Source organism: Rutilus rutilus (assembly GCF_951802725.1).
Source record: "Rutilus rutilus genome assembly, chromosome: 22".
In the NCBI taxonomy this organism is placed as follows: domain Eukaryota; kingdom Metazoa; phylum Chordata; class Actinopteri; order Cypriniformes; family Leuciscidae; genus Rutilus; species Rutilus rutilus.
Window position 1 is genome coordinate 16,414,887 of NC_140227.1, and position 10,815 is coordinate 16,425,701.

Consider the following 10,815-nt stretch of genomic DNA (forward strand, 5'->3'; position numbering starts at 1 on the left):
TATTTAATAAAAACTTTAATAAAGCTGGAAAACAAATAAAAGCAGAAATTATTTTTATTATTATTATTATTAATCCTTGTTATATAACTAAAAGTAGTATCTTAGTAATTATTAAACATTAAAAAAGATTAATAAAGCTGGAAAACAATTAAAAGCTGAGATTGTTATCTTTATTATTAAAATAATTCATAACTAAAATAATATCTTAGAAATTATTAAACATTAAAACAATAATAAATCTTGAAAAAAGCACAGATTATTAATACTGCTACTAAAAATAATATATCAATTACTATATAATTTACAATAATATTTCATAATTATTTAACATTAAAAACATTAATACAGCTGGTAAACAAATCAAAGCAGAAATAATAATAATTACTATTATTAACCCTTGTTATATGACTTAAAATAATATCTTAGTCATTATTAAACATTAAAACAGTAAAGCTTGAAAAATAAAAGCAGCATATTATTAATTATAATAAAAATACATTCATTACTATATAATTAAAATAATAACTTACTGTAGTCAACATTTGAAGTGGATCAAAAAAAGTTCATCAAAGTTGTCCTAAGACAAGAACGGGTATTGTTCAAAACGCATGTATAACTTTGATGAAAGGTTTTGATCCACTTCAAATGTTGACTACTGTAGTAATAATTAAATACCAAAACAAAGCTGGAAAAATAATAATAGATAATAATAATAGAGATTATTAATACTTCTACTAATAATAATAATATATTACTTACTATATAACTAAAAGTAATATCTTTGTAATTATTAAACATTAAATACAATAATAAGGGTGGAAAACAAATTGAGTCTGCCCAATACATATCTCTTACTTTATTTACATGTGTGCAACAAAAACTGAAGATACACTGGGAGGATCTTACAGTGACATGACTGTAATGAATGATTTACAGAGATCATATATCATAGAATATTACAGTGGAAGATTTCCATGGACCCCCTCATCACTAAAACTCAATCAGCGTGAGACGAGATAAAAATGAGTGCAAAACTTAACTATTAACTTTAAATATACTAACTTAAGCGGTCTGAAGGACGCGTGGTACCCTGGAGTTGTCTGGAAAGAGACAGTCAACAGCAAATCAACTACTTAGCAGTAAGATGTGCAGTCCAGAGGATGAAGATCAGGGGGAAATATAGCAATTAATTCATGATTAAAATCCAAACTCCCACTTCATTGTGCAAATTCAAGTGTTAAGAAACAACCATAACCTATACACTGACAGATAGTCATGTCATTTCTTAAACCAAACATGGTTATTTATAGAGAATTTTTTTATTTAAAAAAAAAAATCCCACAACCGTGAGAGGAATATCTTAAATAACTATATACTATATGACCCTTGAAATATCTTAAACATTTTCTCAGAAAAAAAAATACATTTAAAGTACTTGGTCTTTTGTTACCAATGCTGAGATGTGAAACACAGTTACTCCTACAGTAAAGCTCTGTTTACGGTCAGTGTGAGCCAGTCCTTTTGCAGAATCTATTATTTTTGATTTTTTAAGAGTTCATCTATTTGCGTTTTGTACATGTTCTTCACATCCTCCAGGTCCAGACGCAGCTCTTCCGCCTCCTCCGCCTTCTCTCCGTACATCTGCAGGATTGTGTTGTGCCTTTGTTCTAGATCCTGTGATGCACATAACAGTTGGTCAGTGTTTAACTAACAGGTTAAAGCCTCATACCTATTACTGTGCTTGTTAGGCAAACAGATCATTTATCAGGATCCTCTATGAGGAATGGTGAAATTGGATGAAAAATCAAAACATTTTGTTTATATTTAGAGGATACAGAGGGAGAACAATTTACTCTGCGTGAAAAATAATTAAAACATTTACACTACAGTTCAAAAATGTTAGTTTTAAATAAATTAGTACTGTTATTCAGCAAGGACACAATAAATAAATCTAAAGTGACAGTAAAGACTTTATAATGTTACCAAAAAAAATACGGGTTTTTTTTTGTACTTTCCATTCATCTAAAAAAATGTATCAGGTAAAATGTATTTTTGTACTCCACAAAAAATACTAAGCACAACTGTTTTCAACATTGATAATAATAAGAAATGTTTCTTGTTTCTTATTAGAATGATTTCTGAAGGATCATGTGACACTGAAGACTGGAGAAATTGCTGCTGAAATTTCAGCTTTACCATTACAAACCATTGAATGATAGTATATATCTTATTATTATAATATTAAGGTGTTTACATGAAGGCAATTCAGTCCAACTGAGCCGTCAATCCAATATACTAATGCATGCGTTCACATGCATTATTTGGTTGCATGTAAATGTAGCCAGTGATATCAATCGGTACAATATGCGTCACATGACAAAATGTGTAATTCTTTTCGAATAGCTCTGTTTTCACAGTCCACATTTCAACATGAAAACAGCGTTTACCCACTTGGGAGAGTGTCTTCAAAAAGCTCAGTTTTCACAGGACAAAAATGCTATCTCAGTGTGGACTGAAGGCCAAACCATAGAGAAAAGATGCGTTTTCAAATGATTCCGGATTAGTGTAGACAAAAAACGGCAGGTAAATTTGTAGCAGTCTGTTATAAACTGCCTACAGTTGTCTCTGCTTTAAAGAGTAACATTTTGCTTGTGTTCACCTTCAGTTGCACTTTCAGTTTAGGGATTTCTTTCACTTCATCCTCTATTTCATCGTTCTGATTGGTCAGTCGCACAAGCTCTTCTGTCATCACAGTTCGACCTCTCTCCAGACTAGCAATCTCCATCTTGTGGATAAACAAAAGAATTGAATCCAAATTAGTACATAAAATATTCCGCTTTTAAACACAAAGTTAAATGACTCATCACTGCACATGATGAAAGACTATTCCATTAAAAGGTGTACCTGCAGCTGGGCTATCTCGCCCTCTCTGAGTTTGAGCTGAGACTGCAGGCTCTCAATGATACTGGACCCACCACCCAGTCGAGCCGCTTCATATAGGTTAGTCCCACTGATAGACATGGTCATAGTGCTAAAAGAATGGTCGAGAGAATCCTCCTGCTAAACAAAAACACAAGTGACTGTGACAAACTGAGAAATATTTAGGAAGAGGTGTGGACAGGGGTGAGATGAATGTACCTGTGAGAACATGGAGGATGGTAAGCCAGCATGCTCAGTTCCACTAACGGAACTAGAGCGGGACAATGAGGGAGTGGAGGACGCTGGGGCATCAGTCACAGACATACTTAGAGACTTCCTCTCCTGATGAAACAAAAACACAGAGATTTTAAACTTGAAATGAGTTCATGATTATCATAACTGCTAGGTGTGATTTTTGGACCTTGTATAAAATGATAATTGTAACTATTTTGGGGGGTAAAGATTAATAAAAAGGCAGATTCAGAACACAAGAGCAAAGTCTGGTCTTTTCATGCAAAACCTTTTCTTTGAGGGCCTCTTGTGCAAGGTAGCATTTCTTCTTCTCCTGTTCCACCTTCATTTTCTCCATTTCCAGCTGGTTGGTGAGAAGCAACTGAAGAGGACCAAATAATACAGACATTGAGGATATTTTTGTGTATATATGTTTTGTCTAAAGTGTTTAAAAAAGCAAATGGTACCTTCTCCTTCTTGGCCTCTTCTGAGACTCGAGAATGTTCCCATTTAAGATTCTCCAGCTCTACACGCTCCCTACAAATACAAAAATCAACTCAATTCACATTTATTTTTATAACGCTTTTCACAATACATGACATTCACATTTCCAGCTTTACAGAAAATGCATGTGTCTGCATTACAATTTAAATCAGTGTGAGAATACAGCCACTTACAATGCCAGCTTCTTTTTCATTGTTAAACACATCTCCTACCTGCTAAAGTCATCCTCCAGTTTTTCCCGCCGCATCTTCTCCGCATCCAGCTGCCCCTGCAGGCGTCCTTTCTCCTGCCTCAACAAAGAAGCCTGGGACTCTAAAGATGCTATTTGTGCTCGGATGGCTAGTAGCTCCTCTGTAGCCGAACGCTCTTTCTCTATAGAAACAGCAAGCTGGGTTTGGGCATCAGCTAAGAAGAGAGAATGACAAGTGAAAACTGGTGAATGTCATATGTGGTTTACTGCTTGAAATAATCAGATTTAAACAGATGACATAAGCCACTAATGTTCATTCAAAACAAGCAAGTCTCACCTAAGCGGTCAGAGATGTTCTTCTCTAGTTTTTCCCATGATGCTGTCTGGGCACCAAGTGTGGCCTGGAGGTTCTCAATCTGTCGCAGGAGGGGCCGTGATGCTGACGTAACACTTTGGCTAAGTTCCTGGTTTCTGGACTCCGCTTCTTGTAACCTCTGTTGAAGAGTAAAATTACAGCGTAGATTAGGGTCGGTAAGATTTTTGGAAAGAAGTTTCTTATGCTCACAGAGGCAGCATTTATTTGATCAAAAATACAGTATTATTATGAAATATTATCACAATTTAAAACAACTGTTTTCTATTTTAAAGTATTTTATATCTTCAGTGCCAGGAGATCCTTCAGAAATTATTCTAATATGCTGATTTGGTGCTCAAGAAACGTATTATCAATGTTGAAAACAGTTGTGCTGATTAATATTTTTGTGGAAACCATAATACCTCTTTTTTAGGATTCTTTGATGAATATAAAGTTCAAAAGAACAGCAATTATTTAAAATAGAAATCTTTCTTAACATTGTAAATGTCTTTTCTGTCACTTTTGATTAATTCAATGCATTCTTGAATAAAATATAAATTTCTTTAAAAAAAAACGTATTGCCCCCAAATGTTTGAATGGTATTGTACATATTTAATGTGCAGAAAAAATGTATTGTTAATTATCTGAATTTTTTTATACCTCTGGGGTTTGTACTAGAACTTGTATTTTTCTCCTTAAATCAGAGATACTTCCTTTAACAAAAATGCAATAGTCTTGAGCTTATAGTAGGTTGCCGTAGTTTCTCTACGATGGCTGAAATGAAATAAATAGTGCGATAATTCTTGTAAGCTGGCTGTAAGGTGTTCTAGTTACCTGCTGTAACTCACTGATCTCCTCTCTCAGGTAATCTTCCTTCTTGGCCTGCTGCTGTTCGGCCCTCTGTAGAGCCAGCCTCAAATCTGCCACCTCAACATTTAAAAAAACAAAAAACAAAACCAGTCACACATAGAAAAGCTAGAATTTGGAGATTAATAAGACACTAAAGTAAACCATGTATAACTGGATAAGTAACCCCAGAATAAAGTGATCAAAGTTTCTCAAAATATTTAAACAAGCATTTAAATACTGCTTTAAGCACAGAGAAATTAAAGCCAGTATGTCATTATATGATAATGACATAAAAATAGGCATTTTGACAAAACCAACAAAACAAAATTACCTGATTGGCCAGTGCCTCTTGTTGTAAGCGTGACTCTTCTTGGACTTTCTCCAAAGCCAAACTCAGCTCTTCTTTCGCATGTACCTCTCTGCTCAGTGCCAGTTCCTGGGCTTCACTATCCTTGGTAGCATTGGCCTTGTGCAACTCTGCCAACTCTCTATACAGTGAAAAACGAATAAAATCAATAACCTGGGAGAGACCACCGCCAGACCTGCAGTGACAATGGGACAGTGAATAAGTGTACTGTATAGCATCAAGTCACTTATGTGGCATTTATTTACTTGTAGGAGCTGTCGAGTGCTGCTTGTAAACTGCGATTATTTTCCTGAAGCTCCTCGCTGCTGGTCTGCAGTTTACTCAATTCCTTCTCCTGCCGCTCCACTACAGCATTCAGCTTCTTAATGTTCTCTCTGTGCTGCTTTTCTACTTCCTCCTTTCCATCCAAAACCTGCAATTATCATTGTAAAAACCTCAACATTCCCTTCTCCTTCTGCTGGCATTTGATATGAACATTGAATATACAGTACTTTACAACTGTAAACATGTTTATTCTACAGACAACACAGCTTTGGATTGAAGGTTGTGTTCCAAACCTGCTGCAAATGTTTAAGTTCTTCTTCCTGTTCCTTTAGTTTTTTGGTCTGTTTGGTGATTTGTGCATCACTCTCTCTCTCTTTCACACGCAGTTTCTTTATGATGTTGGAGTGCTGCAACTGCTGCTTGGACAGTTTCTCACCTAATCAGAAAGAAACGAGTAAACAAACACACCCTTAACAAAGAAGCAGTTCCTTGTAAGATCACGCAGTAAAATCTTAATCTGATCATCCATGTCAAGTTGAACACGTAAAAGCCTAGAACACTCACCTTCTTCAAGAAGCTCTCGGATCTGTTCCTCTTTCTCTTTTATCAGTTCCAAAGTCTCATTTGGGTTTAGCCTGCTTGCCAGGTCTTCTCTGAGGCCCTTGATTTCCTGTGACCATGGCATATGATGCATTTCAATGCAAAACAAGACTGGGGTTGTAAGAATTATATAAATTCAAAACAACAATTTTAAATGGACACCTTTTTGGCGATGTCTCTCTCCTTGCAGGCAAGTTGAGCTTTCCTCTCAGCTTCAGCTATGCGCTGAGTGAACTCGTCTTTTAAAGACTGAACAGCAGAGCTTTCTTCCCGCAAGCTGATCATCTCACTGTGAAACACAAGTCTCGTTAATGCTAATTCAACAGGCATGTAAAGAGTCAAATGTCTTTAACAGAATAAGATTAACACCCTAAAAACATGCCAACCTACAGACAATTCAAGATGATAATTTGTACAGTAAGAAATTATTCGGATCCCATTTTTATGCAATGTACATGTTGAAAGGTGTGGACACACTGTACATCAAAATTAAGTGTTTTGTTGGCTAATCTCTTCGTTTGCCAACAGTATGTGAACACAGCACCCGGTTTTCCTCAAGCTGTGTAAAAAAATGTTGCTGCCTCCACCTGTTTCTATGCCCTATTTAGCGATTGCAAACATTAATCATTTAAGAAAACACAACAGCAGATGGTTTTCAGGAGCACATGTTCCTCAACTCACTCTTTGAGATTGTCACACTCCTCCTCAAGTCTGGCCTTGTCTTTACTGACCACAAGCAACTGTGATTCTCTCTTCTCTAGTCGGTTAGAAAGCTCCTCAATAATCTGGGGAGATTATGAAAAACAAAAATAACAGAATATTAATTCAATGACACATGAAAAAATATCAATTAAAAAAAATTGTGTTCAGTAACTTTTTTTTTTATTAATACTTTTATTCTGCAAGGGTGCATTTAATTGATCTAGTAATGATACAAAAGATTTCAAATAAATGCTGTTCTTTTACCTTTCTATTCATTAATAAGAAATGTTTCTTAAATTTTAAATCAGCATATCAGAAGGAATTATGAAAGATCATGTGTCACTAAATACTGTATAGTAATGATGTTGAAAATTCAGCTTTGCTATAACCCGGAAAAGAATACAATTTAAAATATATTAAAATAGAAAACAGTTATTTTAGATTGTAATAATATTTCAAAATGTTACTGCTGTTTTTTTTATCAAATAAATGCAGCCTTGGTGAGCATAAGAGGCTTTCAAAAACCTTTTAAAAAAATATTACCAACCCAAATGTTTGAACAGTAGTGTATATTTAATAATTATATTATATTACATTTTTATGTATTATTCCAACCTTCTGGAGATCGAAAATCTGACAGGGTGAATCTTCCAGTTTCACTTCAGCACTCTGTGATGCTGCAATTTCGTTCACATCAGTTTTTTCTACAACAGTTTCCTGTTCGCCTTCCTGCAGCTCATCCGTCTGCTCACAGTTCACTGGCGTTGCACTGCGGCCGCTCTCCTCCATCTCATTATCATCCAGTGATTGTTCATTAATAGACTCAGTTAGACCCTCCTCTTCCTCCTGTTTAGTCTGTGGCACTGACTGAGGAGGAGCAGGCAAAGGTCCGGCCGTGATGGAGGCTAATGTGCGGTTGCCTGGGATCTCGTCATCAGAATTCACTTCGCTGACACTGCGGCTGTCCAGCGACTGCATGCTAAATGAGTCGATGCGCTCAAAGGCATCAGACGAGGAGCCGCAGCTTTCCGTGAGTTTTGGGTATTCATCCAAACGAGGGAAGTCGCTGCATGTTGAGGCGGAGAGCAGTTGGAAAGAGCCTTGCATTAGGTGCAGACCAGCTTTAGCCTCTGCGGTCTCCTGTCTGGAGCTGGCCGAGCTCTCACTTAGCACACTCTCGTGGTCCAAAACCTCTATGTCGCTGGTAGTGGAAGTACCAGAAGAGAAGGCACTAACAGGGGGAGATGGGGTGTTGCTTTGTCTGTCCTCTGATTTAGCGTCTTTGGATTCTAACAGGATTTCTTTAGAAGGAACAGGCAAGGCTTTATCTGGATTTTTGGTCTCGATGGTCAAAGCTGGTTCAAACACACCTTCAGATTCGGCCTCTGAAGAGGATAAAGGTACATTTGTGAGTGTGACATCTGAAGTTAAAGCCAAGCCATCTGACTCTGTCACGTCCTCGCTGGCCTCCTGTTCGACAGCTTCTTCCGGTGCAACAACCGAAGCAGGAACAACCAGTTCTGGTTGTGACTGGTTATCTGTCGAGGATGAATTTTGCTCCAAAAGCTCTGTCCCAGTTGGCTTTATCTCAAAAGCTTCCTGGCTTCTGCACTTACTGAGGTCTGTCTGACCTTGTGAATCACTGACCTCCAGCTCCTTCTCCTGGTCTGCTTTTTCCCGTAGTCTCCGGTTTGACTTGGCAGGTGGCACAGACACCACTTTAGTGTTGCTTACAGTTTGTATCTCCCCATGAGGCAGAAAGGCACTGAAGAAATCCTCCGATTCATCAACAACGGTCCATGTGACGGGCTTAGTAATGGCCTCAGATGATGGAGGGAGAGTCTTGGTATGCTCCTCAGAGGGCGAGTCCCACTGGTTCATACCCCATCCTGTTGATACCGGCTTGCCTGGTGGATCTGAAGAAAAAAAAAAAACAGTGTTAATGTTGAAAAGTTCATCTTCATCAATTAAGAAAAATTCAATCTCAGCTATAAGCAGCTTATAGGACTACAAATGTCATCATTATCCAGCTCAATTCAGTACAATTACAATCTCATCCAATAGTATCAATGCACCTGAATTAATAATATAACTCAATATTCATCATTCTTTTAAACCTTTTAAGAAATGAAATTTCTGTCAATATTTGATCACACTCATGTGGTTCCAAGTTCTAACCCATAAGATTTCCATTCATCATCAGAACACAAATGAAGATATTTGTAATAATCTCTCATCATTTTTGTCTATCCATTTAAAGTTCATGGAACCAAAACTTTCACAGATCAAAAAGTACAAAAAGTCACCTCAAGCTCATCCATACTTCCTTGGCATTTAAGAACAAACCTGGATTCTTGCACGTCAAGCAAGTACAAATGAGCTTCCTTTTACCACTCCTGATGAGCTCTATGCATGTGCATTGATCAATATTTATATCTGAATAAAAGCTTAAATGAAATCTCCTTCATCATATCATGAGACTTGAATTTAATCACTCAATTCATGGATTACTTTTACCATGTTTTTGTGTGTGTGTGTGTGTGTGTGTGTGTGTTTACTGTTTTTTTGCTTGCATGGACTTTTAATAATGGACATCAATTATGAGAAAATATAGTAATGTGTGTTTCGAAGATGAACGAGAGTCTTGTGGGTTTGAAACAACATGAGTCTGAGTAAATGATGACAGAATTTGCATTTTTGGGTGGACTATCCCTTTAAAAGAAAGAAGCTTCATAACCAAAATAGATCAAGCCTAAAGGTACTGAATCATACATCTCTATTTTATCATTCTAAACATGAGCTAAAGGAAAAAAACAAATCCCACCTTTGGAAACACAATACATCAAAACTGCAAACTCTTTTGTATTCTTTAGTGGCTTTTTTCTGATATCATCTTCTTTGAAGAAGTTTCATGTTGGCCTTGGTTTGTGATTCTGTCTGAATGACTTGGTTGTAAAGGCTTTTGTTTTATTTTTCAGTTCTGCGGGAAGGTTTCCATGTGCGTTTAAAGTTATCTGAGCTATCTGACTGCATATGGATTATGCATAATGTATGTAGTCAGTTGAAAATATGTGTGTAGCCGATTGGTGACTGTAATGTAGCCTGCGGAAATATATGAAGCATAAATAATTATATAACTAATGCTGTGCAGTAATTGTCACTGATCACCCTGCCTGGACTGTCAACCATCTATTACTGCTACTAAATTTACCAGCAAAGGACGGGTTGGTCGTGTCACCCCACTGCTCCTCTTCTTGAATGTCCAGAACTCTGTCGATGGATTTCTGAGCAGTTGTCAGAGCTTGTTTGGCAAAACTCGACAGATGAGACGCGTTGAACCAACTCATATTGATTTTACTTCCACCTGGTTGTGTGACGTCTACATAAAACATAACATTATTAAAAGCCTCCCAAATAAGAGCAGGTTTATTCCACACTAACAGCCGGAGCAGTGTTTATATTAGGCCGCTGTCCACGTTAGCTTGGCGGCTAATTCTGCTCGCAAAACAACTGACAATTCGCTGGCAGTCGACATAATTCCATGCTAAAATGAAAGTCGATAATATAAATACATAAACGACGGACTGGACGACATTTTTCTTTGCTTTCGAGCTACTCGGCATCTAGGTTGGACTTCTTCGCATTGTTTTGTTTAGGTTTCCTCTGGCGTGCAGCTCGAGAACTACTTCCCATCCACGTATCATCAACCTATCCTGTAAGTGACGTCGTCAGGGCCACGTCACCGACGTCAAAAGTACAATTATTTATTTATTTTATATTGTACAATTCTATTATATACTATAACGTTATACTATATTGTATATATTACTATAA

General features: G+C 36.8%; 1 protein-coding gene across 4 annotated transcripts; it reads right to left on the reverse strand.

Annotated features, from left to right (window-relative positions):
* Window positions 1–832: 832 nt before the first annotated feature.
* On the reverse strand, window positions 833–10,719 carry tmf1 (TATA element modulatory factor 1). 4 transcript variants are annotated; one of them, XM_084395998.1, is made up of 17 exons: window positions 10,193–10,719; window positions 7,597–8,897; window positions 6,961–7,064; window positions 6,442–6,568; window positions 6,244–6,349; window positions 5,973–6,115; window positions 5,661–5,827; window positions 5,380–5,536; window positions 5,034–5,126; window positions 4,182–4,338; window positions 3,867–4,059; window positions 3,618–3,687; window positions 3,440–3,532; window positions 3,139–3,261; window positions 2,905–3,057; window positions 2,660–2,785; window positions 833–1,674 (listed from the first exon to the last, which is right to left on the reverse strand). In XM_084395998.1, exons 1-17 carry the CDS (start codon window positions 10,371–10,373, stop codon window positions 1,534–1,536), a joined length of 3,435 nt encoding a protein of 1,144 aa, XP_084252124.1. In that variant the 5' UTR covers window positions 10,374–10,719; the 3' UTR covers window positions 833–1,533. The 4 variants fall into 4 exon arrangements, with proteins under 4 accessions (XP_084252124.1, XP_084252123.1, XP_084252122.1 ...); XM_084395997.1 differs by having other exon boundaries at window positions 2,905–3,060; XM_084395996.1 differs by having other exon boundaries at window positions 7,576–8,897; window positions 10,193–10,702.
* Between the last annotated feature and the right edge of the window lie 96 nt (window positions 10,720–10,815).

Excerpts from the sequence above, each read along its gene's own strand:
- tmf1 (XM_084395995.1), bottom strand. The coding sequence starts at position 10,373 with ATGTTTTATGTAGACGTCACACAACCAGGTGGAAGTAAAATCAATATG. Across the intron at positions 6,350-6,441 it reads AGAGAGACATCGCCAAAAAG|GAAATCAAGGGCCTCAGAGA; the intron begins GTGTCCATTTAA and ends CCATGGTCACAG. Across the intron at positions 5,537-5,660 it reads GCACTCGACAGCTCCTACAA|AGAGTTGGCAGAGTTGCACA; the intron begins GTAAATAAATGC and ends TTCACTGTATAG.